This window comes from Colobus angolensis, unplaced genomic scaffold (genome assembly GCF_000951035.1).
Source record: "Colobus angolensis palliatus isolate OR3802 unplaced genomic scaffold, Cang.pa_1.0 Scaffold471, whole genome shotgun sequence".
NCBI classification, from domain to species: domain Eukaryota; kingdom Metazoa; phylum Chordata; class Mammalia; order Primates; family Cercopithecidae; genus Colobus; species Colobus angolensis.
This window is the reverse complement of record NW_012118166.1, coordinates 628,620-650,845: the sequence shown is the minus strand read 5'-3', so window position 1 is coordinate 650,845 and position 22,226 is coordinate 628,620. Positions and strand designations below refer to the sequence as shown.

The window sequence follows — 22,226 nt, the reverse complement described above, 5'->3', positions numbered from 1 at the left end:
AAAAGTGTCATAATTATTGAATAAACAAGGAATAAAAAGGATCTGTCATTGTGTGGATATACTACCATTTATCCACTGAGCATCCTGTTTCCAATCATTTTGCGATGTTAATGACACTACTATAAACATTCAAACATGTCTCCTAGGGCTTGGCTAATGCTTCTCTACTGTTTTTATGTGTTCAAATTGTAGGCCACAACAAATCAGTGGGTCATAAAACCAACAGGGCTGCAAGCAGAACTGAAAAGGAAAGAATTGGAGGACAGTACCCTAGAAGTACCAGAATGTATTGCATTTAGTAAGGATAAATATTCCTGTGACATTTTCCATTTACTTTTATGTATTGGCATAATATTAAACACTTTTTTTTTTTTTTAACTATGGGACCACTTTTCTAGGTTGGTGCTCCTCAAACTACCTGGGAAGACCTAGTTTTTTAAAATGTGCAGTCTGCTGGACTGCCATGCGGTCCTCCTGCACAGAAGCAAGACACAACACACACCAGACGCCCAGAGTTCACCAGGACAAAGACTGGTTCTGTGGCCATGTGTGTGGAGGTTATAACAATGCCAAATTGCTATACGTTTCTTTTTTTTTTTTTGAGACGGAGTCTCGCTCTGTCGCCTGGGCTGGAGTGCAGTGGCCGGATCTCAGCTCACTGCAAGCTCCGCCTCTCGGGTTTACGCCATTCTCCTGCCTCAGCCTCCGGAGTAGCTGGGACTACAGGCACCCGCCACCTCGCCCGGCTAGTTTTTTGTATTTTTAGTAGAGACGGGGTTTCGCTGTGTTAGCCAGGATGGTCTTGATCTCCTGACCTCGTGATCCGCCCGTCTCGGCCTCCCGAAGTGCTGGGATTACAGGCTTGAGCCACCGCGCCCGGCCTGCTATACGTTTCTAAACATTCACTTTTGACTCCTGTTTCCCCCAGGCCCTGGCAACCACCATTCTGTCTTTTTTTGTTTTCTTGAGGCAGGGTCTTGCTCTGTCCCCCAGGCTGGAGTGCAGTGCCATGACCCTGGCTCACTGCAGACTTAACTGATCCTCCCGCCTCAGCCTCCTGAATAGCTGTAACTGTAGGCACATGTCACCACACCCAGCTAATTTTTAAAATTTTGCATTAATTTTTTGTAGTGACAGGATCTCCCTATGTTACCCAGGCTACTCTCAAACTCTCGAGCTCAAACAATCCTCCAGCCTTGGCCTCCCAAAGTGCTGGGATGCCAGGTGTGAGCCATGGTGCCCAGGTGATTCTACCTTCTGTCTTCCACGAATTTGACTACTCTAAGTACCTCAGGTAAGTGGAACGGTAGTATTTATCTGTCTGCATCTGGTTTATTTCACTGAGCAGAATGTTCATCCATGTGGTAGCATGTGTCAGAATTCCCTTCCTTTTTAATGTTGAATAATATTACATTGTATGTGTATACCACATATTATTTACCCATTCATCTGCAATTTATTTTTTACTATGGTGTGAGTTAGGAACTCAATTTGTTTTTTTACCTTAGGAATAGTCAATATCCTAGATTCCCCAACCCCAGTATCTCCTTTGCCTGGTGACATCAATGCTGCCTTAGTGGTGGGCCAAGATTCTTTGTATATAAGGATTTGTTCCACTGGCCTACTTGTCTACTCCAGAACCAACGCCATATGGCATCTTAACTACTGGAGCTTTATTATACTAAGCTGCCATATAGAATCTTCCTTATATATGACTAGATTCTTTTGTCAATATTTTATCTACAATCTATATATCTGTATCAAGTGACAATGATCTGTAATTTATCTTTCTCCTATCCTTGTGTGGTTTTGGTGATCAAGGTTATACCGACCTCAGAGAATGAATTGGGGAATATTTTCTTTCTCTGTTTTCAGAATATCCAAGAGCAATTTATTTCTTGAGTGTGAGGAAGAACTTGCATATATAATCATCTGGGCCTGGGTTTCCTGGATTAAGATTTTTCTGACTGAATTACTTGACTGGCTATACAATTATTTAGGCTGGTTTTTTTCTTTAGTCAAACTTCAATTATACTTTCCACTAGGAAATAATTTATCAATGTCAAATAAGTTGGCTCATTTCTTAGTATAAAATTTTTCACAGTTGTTTTATCTTTCAAGGTATCTGCTTTATCTAAATCATTTTATACTTTTTTTTTTTTTTTTTTTTTTTTTGAGACGGAGTCTCGGCTCTGTCGCCCAGGCTAGAGTGCAGTGGCCGGATCTCAGCTCACTGCAAGCTCCGCCTCCCCGGTTCACGCCATTCTCCTGCCTCAGCCTCCCGAGTAGCTGGGACTACAGGCGCCCGCCACCTCGCCCAGCTAGTTTTTTGTATTATTTAGTAGAGACGGGGTTTCACTGTGTTAGCCAGGATGGTCTCGATCTCCTGACCTCGTGATCCGCCCGTCTCGGCCTCCCAAAGTGCTGGGATTACAGGCTTGAGCCACCGCGCCCGGCCCATTTTATACATTTTTAAACATTCAATATGTATGTAGACTTTTCAGGGTTTGCTTTTTTTTTGTTTGAGGCAAGGTCTCGCTTTATCACCTAGGCTGGAGTGCAGTGGCACGGTCACTGTTCACTGTAACTTCTGCCTCCCGGACTCAAGCAATCCTCCCACTTCAGCCTCCCGAGTAGCTGGGACTATAGGTGCATGCCACCATGCCCAGCGAATTTTTGTATTTTTTGTCGAGATGGGGTTTTGCCATGTTGCCCAGTCTGGTCTCAAACTCCTGGACTTAAGTGATCCACCCACCTCAGCCTGCCAAATTGCTGGGATTACAGGTGTGAGCCACCACACCCAGCTTCAGCTATCTTTTTAAATTAACTTTATTGAATAGTAAACAGAAAACTTTAATTCTAAACAACTCTCTCAAGAGAGTAAGTCTAGGCTGGGCGTGGTGGTTCACGTCTATAATCCCAGCACTTTGGGAGGCTGAGGGAGATGGATCACCTGAGGTCAGGAGTTCAAGACCACCCTGGCCAACATGGTGAAACCCCATCTCTACTAAAAATACAAAATTAGCCGCATGGGGTGGCACATGCCTGTAGTCCCAGCTACTTAGGAGGCTGAGATGAGACAGGAGAATCGCTTGAACCCGGGAGGCGGTAGCTGAAGTGAACCAAGATCGCACCACTGCACTCTAGCCAGGGTGAGACAAAGAAAGACTCTGTCTCACAAAAAAGGAGAGTAAGTCTTTACTTACTCTTTTCCAACATTTTAGATGTCATTTTTTAAGCTTCATATATTAAACATTATTACTGCTTTATATGGCAACATTTACCCTGGCTTCATATTTGCCAATTTATTTATTCCCTATTCCTTCTTGCTTTCCTTCTAGGATAATGCTTATTCCTAAAGTACATGCTTTTAAAATTCCATTGGTAAATAACCTCTCTCAGATTTGGTTTATGTGAAAATATTTTTACTTTGCCCTTATTCTTTAAGGAAGGTTTTGATGATAGTTACTTGACACTGGCTGTAACTGTTGCTATTCAAAGACCTGCTACTTGCTGTTCTGTAGATATTGTGTTTTCTCCCTGCTTACCTCTCTGTATTTGGTATTTTCTACCTGTAGCTTATTCTGTTTGTTATACATTATAAACCTCCTGTAGTGACGGGCTGACCACCAATTCTAAATCAATTTCAGTTATCATCTTTTCAGATTATTGCAATTCCTCCATTCTTTCCTACTAGGATTGCAACGGGCATGTTTTCTCAGTGTCTTCAACATCTCAAGCTCTCGTATATTCCATCCCCTTGCTCCTCTGTGTGAAATTCTGTTATTTATTCAGATTCATCATCATTAACTCTTTTATAGCTGTTGTTTAACGTTTTGTTTTTCACATCTTTCTGGTTATTTTTGATAGCCTTTTGTTGCTTGCTATTATAATTCCATTTTTAAAAATATCTGAACATTTTATGTCTAATTATTTTACATTTGTATCTAGAAATTCTAATGCTGATTTCCTTAGGGATCTAATTTTTGTTGTCTCTGCTTTGGTGTGGTTTAATTATGCGTTCTTGTTTGCTTGTTCAATTGACAGCAATCCCAAAGGCTTAACTAAACTGGAGTGCTTTTTCCAGAGAGGATCTGTGTTTATTTCTCCTGAGACAAGGACAACACCCACCTCTGTGTCTGTTTTACTGCTTTTAAGGGTTCCAGTTCAACCCTGATCTCCGGGTCTGATCTCCCACCAGAGCACTGATATAGCCATCTGCCCTCAGGGCAACCCTGCTTAGAGTCTTTAAAATTCTCTATAAGCACAACAGTACATATCTAGTTTTCCCTGCTTCTAAAAGTGGAAATTCAATCCCGTGTTTCAGTTTTACATATACTCTATATAATCTACCCTCCCTTACAGTGCAAAGTATCTGTGAGCCACCACAGATGTCCTTTATCATCAGTTTATATATCCTTTATCATCAGTTTAGGAGTTATATTTAGTATTACTACCTTAACATTAAAAACAGTTAACATTAAACTGCCTGTAATTAATTATAAAAGATTATTCAGTTAAGGTAAATGACACCTAAAATGTTCTCCACAAAGCTAAAGGGAACAAGATTATTTCTTAGTTTATTAAAAGAAAAAAAGAAAGTGTGATTTGAAACCCACAAAACTGAAAAATAAGGTCAGATGCCTCAAATACAAGGAAACTGCCAGAGAATAAGCTGGATCCCTGCACTGACACCAAGGGAGTAACTGGCTAAACCACAGGCAGCTGTGACACAGCTGTGAAGGCCGAGTCCCTGAGGGGACCAGAGAGTGCTGTGAAGGAGCTAAGTGCTAGCTAGCTTCAGGGAAAGCCCAGTCAAGCCAGGCTGTGGTCACTCCTGAACACTAAGGCTAGCCGTGGCAACAGCTCTGTGGGAGGGTCAATTGTCAATAGTCACAGTGAACAGGGGCACCCATAGTACTGTGCTCCATGCCTGTGGTAGGACAGCCTGATGGCAGGACTGCCAACTATTACATCCTCCTTCAGGCATGTTCCCATTGGTAATAGGAAAGTGAATGCCTTCTTGAATTTTGGAGTAAGTCCTGTCATTTCACTTTACAGTTAAATTGGCTAGATCCAGACACCTAAACAGCAAAAAATCAGGGATGAAAACAGAGGCATTCAGACCTAAGAGACTTGTGTCAGAAAGGTCAAGCCTAGAGAAGCTGCTAAGTGAAAATGGAAGCTGAAGAAAACAGGAGGAGGAAGTGGAGGAGGATGTGGGCTCCCAGGAGGAGAGGTGAGCCTAGGAGGTGTTGCCCTAAGGCAGAGCCAGGCTCTGCTTCTCAGATGCCACACAGCACTTGGCCCCACTGAAGGGCCTGTCAGCTTCTGTGGGGCAGGGATCCCAAGGACAAGGACCCAGCAGGGTTGTTACTGTGTCTCCACAGCCCCACAAAGGGCTTAGGTTAGATTAGAGGTGCAGTGGGGACCTTTCAAACCAAGATAGAACCAGTAGCCACCAAGGTACACAGAGCTATGACTAACAAGTCTATCAATATTCCCCTGTAAATGCAATCTATCCTCAAAACAGAGTTACCAAATGAATTAGGCCTCTAAATATGAACGCGGGAAAACTTAATAACCAAACAGTAGGCAGTAATTAGGTGATAAGATCCAGGAATACCCCGCTTAAAAAGAAGCCCCATTCAAACATCAGAATGGACACTGTAGGTGGTTCTTGTCAGGCAGGACCTGCATGAACGGGGCTCACCTTTTCATTATAGTTGATGGCAATCACATCCCCGGTGGTCAGACAGGCAAAATTCCTAAGTGCGTTTTCTAATCTGCAGACACACTCTGTCAAGGCAACATGGCAAGATGGATACCTTAAATCTGAAACAAGTTTCCATGAGGGGTTAGATGATTACTCGTAGGTAGAGACTGTACCATGATGGTACTTGAAACACGAAGCTTTAACACAATGAAGTACTACTTGGCAATAAGGAAGGATGGAACTCCCAACGTACAATAATATGGATCAATCTCACAAATGCCAAGCTGGGGGAAGGGGAAATAACTAACCACAAAAGGGCAGTGAGATTCCATCCACACAGAACCCTAAGAAAGACAGATCTACGAGGATGGGAGGTAGTTGAGAGGTTTCTGGGCCAGGGGATCAGGTGGGGACTGGCAGGAAAGGACCTTTTGGGAACATGGAAATGTTCTGGTTACATGGGTGTACACATTTTCAAACTGGCTGAACTGTGTGCATTTTATTGTGTACAAATTATACCATGGGATTTAAAAAAATCCTATGGGAGTACAAAAGAACAAAAAAGATTTAATGAGTCAGATAGGTCCGCTCAAAAGTTCCTCAAAATCAAAGATGCTTTCATTTATACTTTTGTTGTTTCTATCTTTTGAACTGATAACTTTAATTAATAAAAATTAAAGAAACCAGCAAATACTTTTTATAACAGTAAAAGACAGTAGAACCCAAATGCCCATACAAGGAAATGTCTATTCATGTGGAATATTTTAACCATGTCTTCCCCATCAATTTGCTGAATTACTTTACATAAAAAGGTCACAAGAAACGTGGCTCCAGAGCCTGTCACTGTGAGAGTCTAACTTGAGGGTGAAAGGGCGAGGCTATCTAGGTTCATCTCGTTCGGTCAAACAGCTTTCCAGAACCACAGCAACTTTGTGAAAAGTGCCTTATGTGGTGAATGCTTTCTTTGCTCCTGCACATGAAGTGCGACGGTACAGAGTGCCCTTCCCTCCACTCCTCCGGTGACCCTGCCAGGGCATCTTCTCTGACTTCCACTGCAGCAGCTGGAGGAGCAGAGCCACAGCCCTCAGGCTGAAAACACGAGGCCTCTGCAGGAGGGCTGGCTCCCCATATGGCCTCTGTGTACTCTGGCGCCTGCTGCAGCACCAGCTTCCCACTTTCTCTGCTCGGTGCCAAGACTGCTTTCATCCAGACCTCAGCCAGACCAGAAAACACCAGGCTCTCAACTGATGGAAGTGACGCCCTTTCTCCACACACTAACAAGTTAACTGTGCTGACAAAAACAGCATCTGAGATCAACCTGATAAGAAGTCTGCACTGGGGCCGGGCGCACTGGCTCATGCATGTAATCCCAGCACTTTGGGAGGCTGAGACAGGTGGAGCACCTGAGGTCAGGAGTTCGAGACCAGCTTTGGGCAACATGGTGAAACTCCAACTCTACTAAAAATACAAAAATTAGCCAGGCGTGGTGGTGCATGCCTGTAATCCCAGCTACTCGGGAGGCTGAGGCAGGAGAATCACTTGAATCTGGGAGGCAGAGCTGAGACTGTGCTACTGCACTCCAACCTGAGCAACAGAGTGAGACTCTGTCTCAAAAAAAAAAATAAAATAAAATAGAGTCTGCATTGCAACACATGTAAAAACCCTGAGAAAATGGGCAGGGCCCATTCCTGGTCACTGACAGCCAAACAAGCGCCTCTAGGTCAGAGCTCTGAAGGACAAGTTAACCAGCTCTTCCCATAGGACATCCCTCTGTCTGTGGGACAGGAGGCTCAACAAGGCCATTGTGTCCAGGACATGGGCAGCATGGGATATACGTGGCCCATATGCATCCAGAGCACAATCAGCAGTGCCTTGCTCCTAAGAAAACATCTGGAGAGAGGGCTACTGGGAAGGGAGGCAGCTTTTCTTATCTTTCTGTCCATGTCATTCAACTGTTTTTTTCTCAAGTATGCATTAAAAAAATTTTTTTAAAAAGTAGTAGAATGGAGTGGCCACTCTTATGCCATGATCTTAACAAGGCAAATCAGGTCCATGGAGCTAGAGATCTTGATCAGTGCACACAGCACCGTCCCGTACCTGCACTGCCTACTTCCTTATGCTGTCAACACATACACCTGGCTTAAGTTCAGAGATGAACATAAAGAATCCACTAGAACCTGATACCTTTGCTTTCTGCTTGGTGACACAGAAATTGCAGTCATTGCTACCTATTGACCTGGAGTGAATGAGCTCTCAGGCTGGCATGCAGTGAGGTTCACGGGCCAGTGCACGGCTGGGCAGAGGTACTAGGGAGCCACAGAAGGGGCTGGAGCTGAAGGCAGATGAGCTGCTCCCTCCTTCCACTGGACATACTGTACATCCTGGCTTTGTGCCAGGTGACACAGACCCACTGAAAGAAGGGCTTCATTGTGGTCTCCAGGAAGTGTCTGGGAAGTGACAGAGGTGGCCCAGACAGCACCCAGTGCACTTGGCCAGGGTCATGCAGATGTGCTAGCTGAACCCCATTATTCTCAAATCACAACTTGAATCACAAATGTGTGATCCCCAAAGCAGACACAGATTAAATACAGTACATGATGTTTAACAACCGCCAGCACACTCTCCTTTGTCTAGAAGAACTCTGCTTATTTGAAAAGGATACACGGCTTTGGGGTTGGTGATGTCCAGGAAGTCAGGGCTCTGAGGCTGGAATTTGGAGTAGGTGGCCACTTGAAGGTTGACACTCTCCACCTGGACCAGGCCACCTTCTTCCAAGAGCAAGTTCTGCATCATCTGAAAGGAAGAAGAGGTTACGTGAGACTCCTAGAGATGAAGTAGCCTCCACAACCACTGCTCCCTGAACACTGGGCAGGCCAGTCTTACTTGGGTCCTTGGAAGAGGAACCTGAGGCAAGATAAGTAATTTGTGACACTATGTCAGGAAGGAGGGAAAAATCAAGTGATGTGGAAGGAAGAAGGCCAATAAAGGGGTGCTACTGAAGCTGCACAGCTCACAGTGTGAATGCCTCTCTGCAGGGCCGCCAGGATTGCTCACTAGCTCCAGGCTTCCCAGGGGCAGAGCATTTTCCTGAACAGTCACTCACCGTACTTCCAAGCTGTCCCACAAGTAACTAGTAAGGCCCCGGGGCAAGTAGGGCTGCAACTGAGGTAGGACAAAAGCAGCACAAGGCAAGGCTGACCTGGCAATGGAATGGCCCACCACAGCTGAGGCTGCAAGATGGTGACAAGGCCCCAAAGGTCTCTGTTGTGGAGGTTATAAAAATCTGACAAAGCGTCTACATGCCTCTATTAAACAACCCAGCCAGGTAGATGATGGCTGAGGAGTGAGAGGGAAAGAGATAAATAGTGCCCATGAGTACTGGGTGTGCAGGGAGACCAGACTCAGGTCAGAGGCTGTATATCTCTTGCAATGAAATTTTGTTTGTCTTATTTGAAACCATCTTAAAAGGAGCGTCAGACATATACATGAGTAGAACGAGCCACACAAGAGAGCTCCCACGCACCTAGCCCTGATAGCTGGACAGTGCTCACGCATGTCATGGCTCAGTCCATCGATTGGCACTACCTCACACCCAGTCCCAGGCCACACTAGATGCCCTGAAGCAAATCCCAGGTATCACATCCCTTTAAGAATGTTTCATCGAGAGTGGCAGTGAGAAGGTGACTTTAACAGCCAAGGGAAGAGGGGACTGAGGGCTGTGTCACAGATGAGAGGGAGCTCATGAGGAGGGGGAGGCATGCTGAAGCCAAGACTGTGCCTAGGCCACAAGAGAAGCCTGAGTGGTGGACCCCGTGGACAGGCATGCAGAGGATCCCGCGCACTCACGCTGACAGCTGCTTGTCAGGCTAGTAAGGGCAGAAATAGAGGGTGGTCACTCTACTGGATGCCACAGACAGGCACAGAAGGATGCAGAGGCAACTGGCTTTCGTAACTGGGGTCTGGAATCCCCAGGAGTGATGTTCTAACAGGAAGTACTCTAAGGCTCAGAGCCAGCTGCAGGCCAGGCGCACCTTAGGGTAGATCCACAAAAATCTACCTTAGGGTAGATTTTTGTGGGAAGTATGTCAGCAAGGGGAAGGATATTGGGCTGCAATCTCGAGCCTGAGGGAAGTCTGACCAGGGATGGGGGTGGCTTCCTCAGCCAGAGGCAGGACACTGCCATAGGTGATGTGAGCCGGAGAGGCAGAGAGGTCAGACTAGGGCTTGAGGTGAGAAATGGGCTGCTGGAAGAGGCCCGAGAGCACTAAGCAGGCAGGAGGAGCTGACACCTGGTCCTCCCCATGTAGCATTTTAGAGCACACAGCACAATGGGTAGCCGAGTATCTGTGTGTCACGAGCAGCTAGTCCAGGGCTCAGATCTAGGTTGGCAGACAAAAGCCTTGGCTGCAAGGAAAAAGGCCAGCACCTATTCCAGGCTGGTTCACCCTGAAGAAGCTTGGAAGCATGGGTGGGAAAGAGTCCACCAACCAGCCCAGAAAAAGCACTGGCTCACACGCCCTCCAAGACAGCAGATAGGGGACACCTGTCACCCGCCTGCCCATGCCAGGAGCTAGAAGGCCAGCTCAGGGGAAGAGGTGGCCTGATGGCTTCACACCCTAAACCAGCTCCAGGCTACCTAAAGAGGCTTTCCATGGGAGAAGGGGATTCAATTAGTTACCTGGTCCAACAGCTTGGACAAGAGGCCACCCAAACTTCAAGTCTATGGGTTAAAGGAAAACCTTCGAGGTACAGTGTATCCCCAGCATCACAATCTCCTCTTATAGGTGAGCCACAGAAGGGACTGGGGAAGTAGTCACTGCCTGACACTTCAGCTACCAAGAGTGGCTTCAGTGACCAGGTGTTCTACCAGATGAGCAGAACATGGCCTCAGGCCCCTGGGGGTACCTGCAGACAAACACAAGAATAGCAAGGGGCTGAGCAGCAAATACTGGGGAGGGCAGGTGAGCCTATCTGGGCTTTGAGGCATAAAAGCGCCCCACAGGCCAGGGTGGGCAGACCTGGTCAGCTGAGGTGAGGAGGCAGCATGGGAAGGTCAGGCACTAGGAGGTGCAATGGGAGTGCAGGGCTCTTGTTGGGGAGACACTGGCCAGGCCCAGACCTTGGGAAGGGCCCTGGGACCCAGGCTGAAGAGAATGCCACTGCCATGGCAGCATGGGCAAGGTCACCTGCTACAGAAGGAAAGGGACCTTCAGAATTTCAATTCATATTATTATTTTCTTTTTTTTTCAGATGGAGTCTCGCTCTGTCGCCCAGGCTGGAGTGCAAAGGTGTGATCTCGGCTCACTGCAACCTAAGCCTCCCAGGTTCAAGCCATTCTCCTGCCTCAGTCTCCCAAGTAGCTAGGACTACAGGCATGTGCCACCACACCTGGCTAATCTTTGTATTTTTAGTAGAGACGGGGTTTCACCATGTTGGCCAGGCTAGTCTCAAACTCCTGACCTCAAGTGATCTGCCTGCCTCGGCCTTCCAAAGTGCTGGGATTAGAGGCGTGAGCCACCGTGCCTGGCCAGAATTTCAATTCATATTTAATTTCAGAAAATATTAGTTAAGGCCATCCTTTCTGAACGTCTGGTAGGGCATGATAGGGCATCAGGAGGAGAGGTGGGCTTCAGACCACCTCCCAGTGGCAGCCAAGCAAGCACTCCTGAGAGTTCCCAGCCCATAGCTCACCGCAGGGTCTCTCAGTATGCCTGATGTAATTCAAGCACAAAGAGAAGGACAAGCAGGTCCCTTTGTGAACTTCCCTAATGTGCCAGAGCTGGGGAGAGGAGTGAGGAGAAGCAGCAGCCAAGTGGGCCACAGCTACCTGTATGGAACTCTCACTGCTACAGGCTCCTCCCTACAGCACTGGCACAGTTCTGCTCACTTCTCTGAGGGGTACAGCCTCGAGGGCAGGCTCTGGTGGCTCACACGCCCTGGATATCCCAGCCCAGATCTGCAATGACGTCCTTCAAGTCAACTTTCCAAAGAAAGCCTGCTTGTAAGGAGAAAGGCGTCATTCCTACAGCAGCTCAGTTGAGAGATTTGGGAGACTAAGTTAGAGGTAACTGAAAACACATATGCTGTGACAGACTACTAAAAGTAGGGGAAAGCATAAAAACCTCAAACACCCTACTTACTAGACCACCTAAAAAACACTGTTGCTCCATTATTTTTTAAAAAGCCTCACCCAGGAAATCACAGATGAACAGTTCAGCTGTTGTTTCTGGACAACCAGTTGTGCAACTATCAAAGAAAAGGCTGCTCCCACAGCACAGTGGCCCACAGGTACGTCCAGAGCCCACCAGCCTGCGTAAGGCACAGTGCACTGCTCTGGATCCCTTCTCTCCCGCCGGGTCAGGTCAGGCTGAGATGCTGAGCAGGAGGAGTAGGCTGGGCCACCTGCTCCAGGGCCAGGGCTCTCGAGTGCAGGGGATGTCACTGCCTAAGTGGCTGCTCTCTAGAGACCCTAAGTGGCAGCCCCACTCACCCAGTGTGGGAGGTAGCAGATGCCCTCATCAGCCACAAACTCCAGCACGCCACAATGCGTCATGCGGTCCGAATTCTTATTGGTCAGTTTGAACAGCATGGGATAGGTAATATTAAGTCGGCCTGAAAAGAAGAGAGAGGCGATGAGGCACAACTCCTATGAAGGGAAACCTGTTCGGCCCATGCCTTCCCATAGGAGCCTCCCCACAACCCTCTCCCTCAAACCCCACACTCCTCTGACAGATGAATCCCCTCTGTAAGAGCACAATGCATGGCTCAAGGAGGAGCCTGGCAACTTGGTAACACAGCACTGGCATAGACTTGTGATTTTCTGAAGTCAACATTCTAAAAAGTGATGTGTTCGGCCGGGCGCAGTGGCTCAAGCCTGTAATCCCAGCACTTTGGGAGGCCGAGACGGGCGGATCACGAGGTCAGGAGATCGAGACCATCCTGGCTAACACGATGAAACCCCGTCTCTACTAAAAATACAAAAAACTAGCCGGGCGAGGTGGCGGGCGCCTGTAGTTCCAGCTACTCGGGAGGCTGAGGCAGGAGAAAGCCGTGAACCCGGGAGGCAGAGCTTGCAGTAAGCTGAGATCCGGCCACCGCACTCCAGCCTGGGCGACAGAGCGAGACTCCGTTTCAAAAAAAAAAAAAAGTGATGTGTTCATTCACTTATTCATAAATAATTTCAGTGCCAACCATGTCCTGGACAAAATCCCTATCTTTAAAGGTTTCTAGTTTGAAGGTAAACCTTCCAGCAAAGAAAACAACCACAACCAGATGCTATAGGTGCTGTGGGAAGGGCTGGCAGGAGCAGGCAGAGCTATTGGGCTAGGTTCCTGGAGGCCAAGTTCTTTAGGCTGGGCACTGGGCGGGCAGACCTGGGAGGAAATCCAGGCAGAGACGGCAGCCTGAGCAAAGGTGTGGAAGGGAAGAGGAGCCCAGGCAGTTCACAAATGGTGGGCAATTAGGCAAGACAGGCTGGGGACAGGTGTGGGAGTGGTTGGGAAGGGGAGGGGCACCACACGGGGTAGAACCTAGGGCCTGGGCCCAGCGGGCAGTGTGGGCTCTCAGCAGGGTCATCACATAGGACACCTCTGCTCTCTGGTGGACCTTGAGGTGTGAGCTGAAAGCAGGGCCAGAGGCAAGTAAGCTGGATTGGTGATGTGCTGACCCAAGAGGTGCACAGGCACATAAAGGAGGGGATGGCAAAAAGAGGCAGGAAAACCCAGGAGACACAGGGCCCTGGGGGAGAGGACCGAGAAGGAACTAATGATAGTGATGGTGTTTGCCATGTGTAAGGCCCTTGTTCAGTCTTCCCAGAACAGTCAGTTAGGCACTATCATTATCCCCTTTTATCTATGGGGAAACTGAGGCCCACAGGTTAAGTAACATGCCTAAGACCTCACAACACACAAGTGGTGATGTCAGGATTCAAACCCAGGCTGCTGGCTTAAGTCCAGGGATTCAACCATCAAAGCAGAATTTAGCTTGTTAGTTTAGGCAAACATTCCAACAAAAATCATAGTTAGTGTTAGGAGGTAAAGTAGATTCCATTTGAGATCTCCCTACAAATTCTAATAAAGCAAATCAAGTTGAAAGCTTGGGCAGGAAGCTACAGAGAACCTCTGGGAGCAGCATGGAGGTACAGTAGGGGAGGACATTCCCTCCTATCACCAAGGGTGACTCTTACACTGGCAGTAAAGGGTGCAGGACCTCTGTCCCAGTGCACCTCTCAGCTGCAGAGCCATGGAGCTGACCTACAGCTGGTCCACAGGAAACTGGACTGGGCCCAGCCAAGGGTCTGAGACTGTTGCAAGTGAGAGAGACTCCAATGTCCCTCAGTGCACTGACTCTCAAACTGCATTTTGTGACTTAGAGGCTCCTAGTCCCTCTGTACCCCCTCACTTCCTCCAAAAAGAGCAGAGACCCTCATTTTATGAATTAGAGGACTTCCTATAAGATTTAGACAGAAACAGTTTCTCCCATCACTTAAAAGATTTGAACAACACTGATTTGAGCTACACCTCAATGACCCAGCCCCTGAGTCTCTTCTGGACACCTGTGCCAAGGGTGACACCTGGTGTCTGACTCCTGGATCAGCATGACCTGAAAGGAAGACCTTTTTAGGGGGCCTGTTCTCTCCTCTGTAATGACAGGGTCTTCGTGAGAACTGTGAACGCCATAGCTCTGTTGACCTACTGGTCGAGCTGAGGCCTCCACTGGGTATAGCCACAGCTGGTGCTGGCTCAGGGGCTACCTCCAACCTTGTGGTTGGAATCAGATAGCTCAGGGTGTCAGAGACACTACAGTACTTCTGATGCATAGACACTGTGGATGTCCCCAGTTAAAGAAGAGGACATTGAGATTCAGAGAGGTCAAGTTGCTACTCTGGAGTCAGGCTGGGCAAAGAGCCCGAGGTGAGTCACACCATAGCCAGCACCTGTTCTCAGTCTGCTGCCACCAGAGGCCCCCAACACCAAGCATGAACCTGTCCTCCTAGCCAGCCCCAGTCTCCTGCCTCACACAGGAAGAATTCACACCAGAAATACTCTTAAGTCTGGAAGGCAATGACTGCATCATTGATTAGGTTGTCCATGATTGGGATTTTCTGTGCCTGTGTAGTATGGGGCTAGGGCATGGTTTTCCAGGTTGCTCTCGTGGGATAAGGGGTCAGAGAAAAGGGAGGAAGAATGTGGCCACTCTTACAACCCTTGTGGGCCTATCTCATTCCTGGTAAGAGGCAGGAGCCCAGCAACAGGAGTGGTTTCTGGAATGGAAGACAATAGCTCAGTTTTTGACATGCTGAGGATGCAGTGGTGCACTGGCGATTAGAAATGTGGGTCTGGGCAGGGCATGGTGGTTCACGCCTATAATCTCAGCACTTTGGGAGGCCGAGACAGGCAGATCACCCGAGGTCAGGAGTTCGAGACCAGCCTGCCCAACATGGCAAAACCCCATCTCTACTAAAAATACAAAAAATTAAGCTAGGCGTGGTGGCGGGTGCCTGTAATCCCAGCTACTCGGAAGGCTGAGGCAGGAGGATCACTTGAACCTGGGAGGCGGAGGTTGCAGTGAGCCGAGATTGCGCCACTGCACTGCAGTCTGGATGCAAAGAGCAAAACTCTGTCTCAAAAAAAAAGAAAAAAGAAATGGGGGTCTGGAGCTCAGGAAAGATGTTTGGGGAGGGGATGAGGAACCTGCTTCACAGTGCCCTCTTGTGAGCTGACCAATTCTTCCTTTAGGAAAAAAAATCTAGTGAGCCCAGCCAATGGCATCAGCTGCCCTGGCACTGTGCAAAGCACCTGATACTTGTACCTTCATTTAATCCTGACAGAATACTGAGAAAAGTTGTGGGGGCAGGGGGATCGGGGGGGTGATCAGGAAGGGGAAGGGAACTCCCTTCACAGAGGAGGGACCTGAAGCACCCAGGGCAGTGATGAAGCTGAGGTTCAGGGGGCCCTCGTCTCGCCCTAGGTACCTGTGACCTAGGTTCTCCCAGTCCAGCGCATGCCCTCCAGGGACAATGCACAGCTAGATGTTGACAAAGGGCACTGGTGTCTGGATGTACTGAGGAGCCCATGCTGACTCTTGGTGTCCATATTTACTAAGTTCTTAAGTCACTCAGAAGATACTTACTGAGTTGGTCCAGGGCTGAGGGCGGCATAATTACTGTGGAAAGAACATTTAAGAAATATTAAAAAATAAAAATAAAAAGGACAGACCAAAGGCAAGATGCAGTCTCTTTATATCTAACAAAAAGCCTTAAACGGTTTTTAGGGTAGCCAGAATGTCATAGTGATCTTTCATAAAGAACCTTACTTGATGTAATTTATTTTGGGAACCGAATGGTTATCAGCCATAAACCTAACCATAATTAGCACCCCACCCCAACAAAGCAAGTCTAGGATAAGCACCATTTTCACAGTAACACTAGCTTCTGACTCCCACATGCAAAGTAAGTACCGTTGAAGGCTACAGCATTGCAGACTTAGGGCAGGAAAGGTTACTATTCAAATAAAAACAAGCACATACTCTTCCCTCCTTTCTCCACATCTGACCTGTCATTAGGCCCTGCTAGCATGGACACAGAGAAGCAGCGGTACTGTGTGGAGAAGCGGTTTTGGAAGACCCTGGGAATCGGGTGGTCGAACATGTTGAAAGAGAACTAGAAAGAGGAAAGAGAAACAAGTATTAAAACAAAGGTACATTTCTTCATGTCAAAAGACAAAACATGTCAGAGTAATTAATGCTGCTAAACATTGTCAGAGAATACAATGTACTGAAATCTTCAATGTACTGAAATCTTCAATGTAATCTTACTAAATACAAAACAGGCCATGCCAAGCCTGTCCTGAACCTTTTTCAGGGCTGTGCTCCCATCTTCATCCTCAGGATCAAGGCCCAACCTCTTGCATACCTCAGAGACTTGTACTGACAGCCCCACAGACTCCTGCCTGGGCTAGTTCCTCTGCCTTGAACACTTTTCTTATTATCATTAATCTAAACAATATTTGTTAATTGAAACATGTCTTTACTGAGTGCCTACTGTCTGCCAGGCTCTGACATGAGCACAAGGGAAACACCACTCTAGTGATGTTTGTCCACTAACAAAATAGATTACCACCCCTGTCCTGGTGAAATGACACTCAAACCAAGGGAGATATACACTCAAAGTAAGGGAGATATACACTCAAAGTAAGGGAGATATACACTCAAAGTAAGGGAGATATACACTCAAAGTAAGGGATACACACATATGTGTCCGACAGTTCTGAAGACAAGCAGCAGGGTAAGTAGACAGAGGGCTCCTGGGAATGCTATTTTAAATAGGTAGTTAGGAAGGGACTCTGCACAAAGACCCGAATGCTATGAGAGAGAGCCAGGCAAAAAATAGGGAAAGGCATTCCAGGCAGCAGGAGAAACAGGTACCCAGTGGTTGCACCCCTTCCCCTGGGTTCCAATTACCACCCTTTCCTTTCCCCAGGAAGCCTCTGCTGCTCTGCTGAGGGTCAGGGCTAGTGCCCCTTCAGTTGCTCTCACAGCAGAGTAGGTACACGTCACACTATGTTGTGATGCTTTCTTATAGCAACAAGCAAAGCTAAAACATGATGCCATTAAAAAGATCAAGATCCTAGTTCTTAAACTGTAGACTCAGATGAGGCTTAGCAAACCTATCAATTTAAAGTTTTCTCAAAATACAGTATTCCTTCTACCACCCCCCCATATCCACAGGGGATACATTCCAACACCCCCAGTGGACACCTGACACCAGAGATAATATTGAAACCTATATATACTATGTTTTTTTCTTATACATAGCTACAATTTTCTTATACATATCTGCAATAAAGTTTAATTTACAGGCTGGGCATGCTGGCTCACGCCTATAATCCCAGCACTTTGGGAGGCAGAGGCAGAAGGATTACCTGAGGTCAGGAGTTTGAGACAAGCCTGGCCAACATGGTGAAACCCCCTCTCTACTAAAAATACAAAAATTAGCCAGGTGTGGTGGTACATGCCTGTAATCCCAGCTACTCAGGAGGCTAAGGCAGAAGAATCGCTTGAACCCAGGAGGCGGAGGTTGCAGTGAGCCGAGATAGTGCCACTGCACTCCGGCCTGGGCAACAGAGCAAGACTCCATCTCAAAAAGAAAAAAAAATTTTTTTAATTTATAAATTAGGCACAGTAAGAGATTCACAAGTAATAATAAAACAATTATAAGGATACACTGTAATAAAAGTTAAGTGAATGTGGTCTCTATTTTAAAATTTTTGGACCATGGTTGACCTCGGGTAACTGAAACCACATAAAATCTCACAGTAGGCTATGTTCAAAAGAACTGGAGGCAGAATCAAGAAGAGATTTTTGTACACCCCATATTCATAGCACAATTATTCATAATAGCTAAAAGGTGGAAGCAACTCAAGTGTCCAATGACAGATAAATGAATAAACAAATACTGGTATGGTATATACATACAATGAAATATTATTCAGCTTTTAAAAGGAAAGAAATCCTGTCACATGAATGAACCTTGAGGATATTATGCCAAGTGAGATAAGTCAGTCATCAAAGGACTTATATTTTATGATCCACTTCTAGGAAGTACCTAGAGTAGGCAAATTCGTGGAACAAAGTGGAATAGAGATTGACAGGGGCTGTGAGGAGTAGGAAATGGAGAGTTACTGTTTAATAAAAGAGAAAAGAGTTTCATTTTTGCAAGATGAAAAAGCTCAGAAAATCTTGCTAGTGAATGTATTCAACACTATTAAACTATAGACTTAAAAATGGTTAAAATTTGTGTTTTTTAACCACAACTAAAAAAAAAATCTCTATTACAGAAAATTTCTTGACTTGATTCCAAATATATATTTAGTAGAAGGAATGCCACCTACTGACAAAGGAGTTTACTAGTAACTCCAAAATTAGAAAGCTGAATTAGCCATTTCCTAAAATGTAAACATAGCATGTTCCCACCTAATTTCTTGGAGGGTTCTTTACTCCCTGGCACTCCAGCACAGTAATTTCCAATCTTTTGTCTTTCTTCTTTTAAGCAGCATAACTGTTCAACTAAATCTTCGCCAGAACCATAACACATGAAATAGTGTTTCTGGGTGAACAACACCAGAAAAGGGTAAGGGCTTGCTTCCCTTGAATGCTTCTCACTAGCCAACCTATCTAAGCCATTTCTTTTCTTTGAACATAAAAGGTAAATCCGCACAAAGGGGCAACATACTTAACAACCTGCCTGTAGTTTACCCATGAACCCGACCTTCTGCTCCTTCTTTGCTGCTCCCGATCCCATCTCTCAATTTCCTTTTCAATCCCGAGACCTAGCACATTGCCTGGAACATATCAAGTATTCTTGAGTGGATGAACTCAAAAACAGAAATAAGCCAAGGTTTCACAGTGACACACTTGGAATAAAATCTAACAATCATTTCTTGTCTTTACTAAAATAAACAGGTGACAGGAAGACAATACCGTAGAGTGCTTTGCAGCCAGACAGACTTGGCTTCAACTCTCCACTCCCTACTTTTGTGACTCGAATAAAGTATCTCTGTAAACATTAGTTTTCTCATGTTTAAAATAATCATCCTAGCTTCCAAAGGAATTGCACAGATTAAAAGAAATAAGGCGTGATGAAGGAGTACAGGTGTTAAAAGCTATGTAACACGAAATGTACCAGCGGTATTAGCTTCCATGGTTATCATTAGCGAACACAGCACCGCTGTACAGATCCGAAGGCACGAACCTGTAGGCACAGAGCTTACGGAACTGGGCCAAGAGCTGGGTGTCCCCCAAGAGCGGGCATGCCCGCTACGGATTCTCCCTGGGGAGCGCCTGATTCTGTTTCGATCCCCAGCAACCTTGCAACTAACTTTGAGTTTATGGAAACCTGTTGCGCGTCCAGCACTTGGAAAACCCGTGAATGGACACAAACTTTCCTTTCTTTCGTCAACGAGGGCAAGTCCGGCTGAGACGGAATGCGAGCCATGTTCAGGACCGGCGGACGCGACCACAGGCGGTTAGTAGTCAAGGGTTCTGCTCGTGCCCGGCACGGCCGAGGAGCCGGCAGGCCGGACTCAGGCCCGGGTGACTCGGCACCTCCGCTGCCGTCCCGCGCCGCCCCGCCGGGCCCTAACTCAGGCCCCGGGCCAGACCCCCAGCCCCTGCCCGCTGCCCGTCAGCGCTTACCATGATGGACACCACCTCGCAGACTCCGCTTCTCTCAGGCAATACGATGAAGATACCCCGCCGACCGCTCTCCCAGCCGCCGCCGCCTCCGCCGCGCCAAGCCGGTAAGCCCCAGAGGCTCACCGGAAGTGCCGGACCCGAGACCCGGAGGGGGGTGCCCGGGACAAAGCGTCGGCTGCAAAAGAGAAAAGGCCAGGCGAAGACGCTAGGCTCTAAAACACCCTCAGCAGAAGCATTAAAATGACCTTTCGTGATTTATTTCCCCGTTAGTAGGTACTTTTAAAAGTTATTTTAAATTACGTTTTGATAGTATTCAACCCCTCCAGACGAATTTAGTAGGGCCCATTGTCCTTACGACTACACTACCCAGAATGCACTACCCAGAATGCCTCTGCTTCAGCCATCTAGGACTCTGGCGGAACTAAGCTACAAATCCTTCTTCAGACCACACCAAAAACCTATTGCAAACGTAACTGCTGCCCCATTGGGTATGTGACTGAGTTGAATGTATGGCTAGAAGTGTACTTTCTCTGAGGGTTCCCAGTGGGAGGCAGTAGGCTTCTCTTCCCAAAGTAAAGATGTCCGCCGAGCGTCGCGTTTCTGGGTAAAAGCGAGTCAGAGTTGAAAGGGGCAACAGTGCTTGCGTTCGGCCTCAGAGGTGACCCTTCTTTTGGGGCGGGCTGGAGTTTTCTAGCCGTGAATGGCAGAGCGCTAATGGCCGCCTCCAATGTGGTCCAATCAGAAAGAAAGGAAGGCTGGGAACTAAGAGGTTATTGGTTGGTGATTCCTGGACCAATCGGAGGAGCCGTGATTTGGCGCGAGTCTTGACCGCCGCCGGGGCTCTTGGTACCTCAGCGCGAGCGCCGGGCGTCCGGCCGTCGTGGCTATGTTCGTGTCCGATTTCCGCAAAGAGTTCTACGAGGTGGTCCAGAGCCAGGTGACTCCCAGTCCGGGAACCCCGCCGAGGCCTTGCTTTTGGGGAAGGGATGAGGAGGAGTGGCCGTGGGTGACCGGGAGGTAGGGGAGGGCCGGGGTTCGGGTCACCGCGTTCAATCTGTCCGCTTTCCCCCCGATAGAGGGTCCTTCTCTTCGTGGCCTCGGACGTGGATGCTCTGTGTGCGTGCAAGATCCTTCAGGTGAGTTCTGCGGGGCCTAGGAGGGTGGGGCCGGCGCGAGAGGTGAGGGTGCTGCGTGGGGGCGCAGGGCGGGCAGAGAGTCAGGATAGATGCTGAGGGCTTAGGGCGGGAGAGGGAGCCGGGCAGGAGGTGAGCAGCAGGTGAGAGGAGAGAGACTCGGAGGAGAGGTTGCCTCCCTGTCCCAACGGTGTGGGGTGGGATAGAGGATTAAGTACAAGGTAAAGAGACTAGTTTGTATTTTTGCAATAAACTATTAATATGAATAGGTGAACAAAGCAGTTGGCGTTTGGGGGAAACTTTGGATCTGTAGTGGCCTCTCAAATGGGGGATTTGAGAGAGAGCAATCTGTGACAACTCTGGGTACAGTTGCGTCATAGGTGTTTGCTAGGAATATGGGACCCCCTAGTCTATTAGGGAAGATCGTTAGTTTGGTTTTGAATAGGGCATGGTATTTACATTGTTTTGGTCTGGCCCTTGGATCAGGAACTTTTCAGACGGCCTGGAAGTTAAATCGGCGTTTCTCACCGATGTTTTACTTTGGTAATTTGCAAAATTCACAGGATAGTATGGTAAACACTCATATGCCTAACACCTAGCTTTTCCCGGAAGCATTTCACTAACTTTATTGTTATCCCGTGTCTTTTGTCTCTCAACTCATCTAATCTAACTCGGTTTCTTTTCAAGGTAAATTGCCAATGTCCTAAATAAGACAGGCTTTGAAAACACTCTCTCTCCAGGCCTTGTTCCAGTGTGACCACGTGCAGTATACGCTGGTTCCAGTTTCTGGGTGGCAAGAACTTGAAACTGCATTTCTTGAGCACAAAGAACAGGTATTGAAGATGTATTTTAGAATAACGTGGCTTTTTTACTCAATTGTAATTTCTTGATACAGCATTCTATTTCCACAATAGATTCAGTGTGTATTTAAGTATCAGCTACATTAGGCAATACGGAAGAGAAAAACATGCTGTATGTACTGGTGACTTACGCCCAAGTTGTAGAAGCAAAATTGACAGCAAAAAAAGATAATGAATGTGGATAGCCCCTAACTTTGAACTTGTTTTGCAGAAATTTGATTGTAAGGTGCTTGGAATCTAGCAGTTTTTAATATGGTCTAGTTAAAATCATTTTATTTTATTTTAGTTTATTTTATTTATCTATTTTTTACTTACATATATATA

At 47.1% G+C, this 22,226-nt stretch overlaps 2 protein-coding genes and 1 long non-coding RNA gene across 5 annotated transcripts in view; 1 reads left to right on the top strand and 2 right to left on the bottom strand.

Moving 5' to 3' along the window:
• The window catches only part of UFD1L (ubiquitin fusion degradation 1 like (yeast)), a 34,441-nt gene extending 14,408 nt beyond the window's left edge, over positions 1-20,033 (bottom strand). For both annotated transcript variants that reach the window (XM_011958682.1, XM_011958683.1), the window contains exons 1-6: positions 19,910-20,033; positions 16,244-16,376; positions 15,848-15,880; positions 12,207-12,328; positions 8,379-8,509; positions 5,714-5,786 (exon numbers count right to left, since the gene is read on the bottom strand). In XM_011958682.1, the coding sequence (XP_011814072.1) occupies positions 5,714-5,786; positions 8,379-8,509; positions 12,207-12,328; positions 15,848-15,880; positions 16,244-16,376; positions 19,910-19,912 (495 nt within the window). In that variant the 5' untranslated portion in view covers positions 19,913-20,033. The remainder of the gene's footprint in view (positions 1-5,713; positions 5,787-8,378; positions 8,510-12,206; positions 12,329-15,847; positions 15,881-16,243; positions 16,377-19,909) is intronic.
• On the bottom strand, positions 2,014-2,957 carry LOC105523726. The gene is made up of 2 exons (XR_001003635.1): positions 2,469-2,957; positions 2,014-2,149 (listed from the first exon to the last, which is right to left on the bottom strand). It is a non-coding gene; the product is annotated as an uncharacterized LOC105523726 (long non-coding RNA).
• A 220-nt stretch (positions 20,034-20,253) lies between the features above and the next one.
• CDC45 (cell division cycle 45) overlaps positions 20,254-22,226 on the top strand; it is a 44,491-nt gene continuing 42,518 nt past the window's right edge. Inside the window, exons 1-4 of one of the 2 annotated variants that reach the window (XM_011958680.1) lie at positions 20,254-20,397; positions 20,652-20,846; positions 20,986-21,045; positions 21,783-21,875. In XM_011958680.1, coding sequence (XP_011814070.1) covers positions 20,796-20,846; positions 20,986-21,045; positions 21,783-21,875 — 204 coding nt within the window. In that variant the 5' untranslated portion in view covers positions 20,254-20,397; positions 20,652-20,795. Of the gene's footprint in view, positions 20,398-20,651; positions 20,847-20,985; positions 21,046-21,782; positions 21,876-22,226 lie in introns of those variants that run through there. The other variant, XM_011958681.1, reaches the window with a different exon arrangement.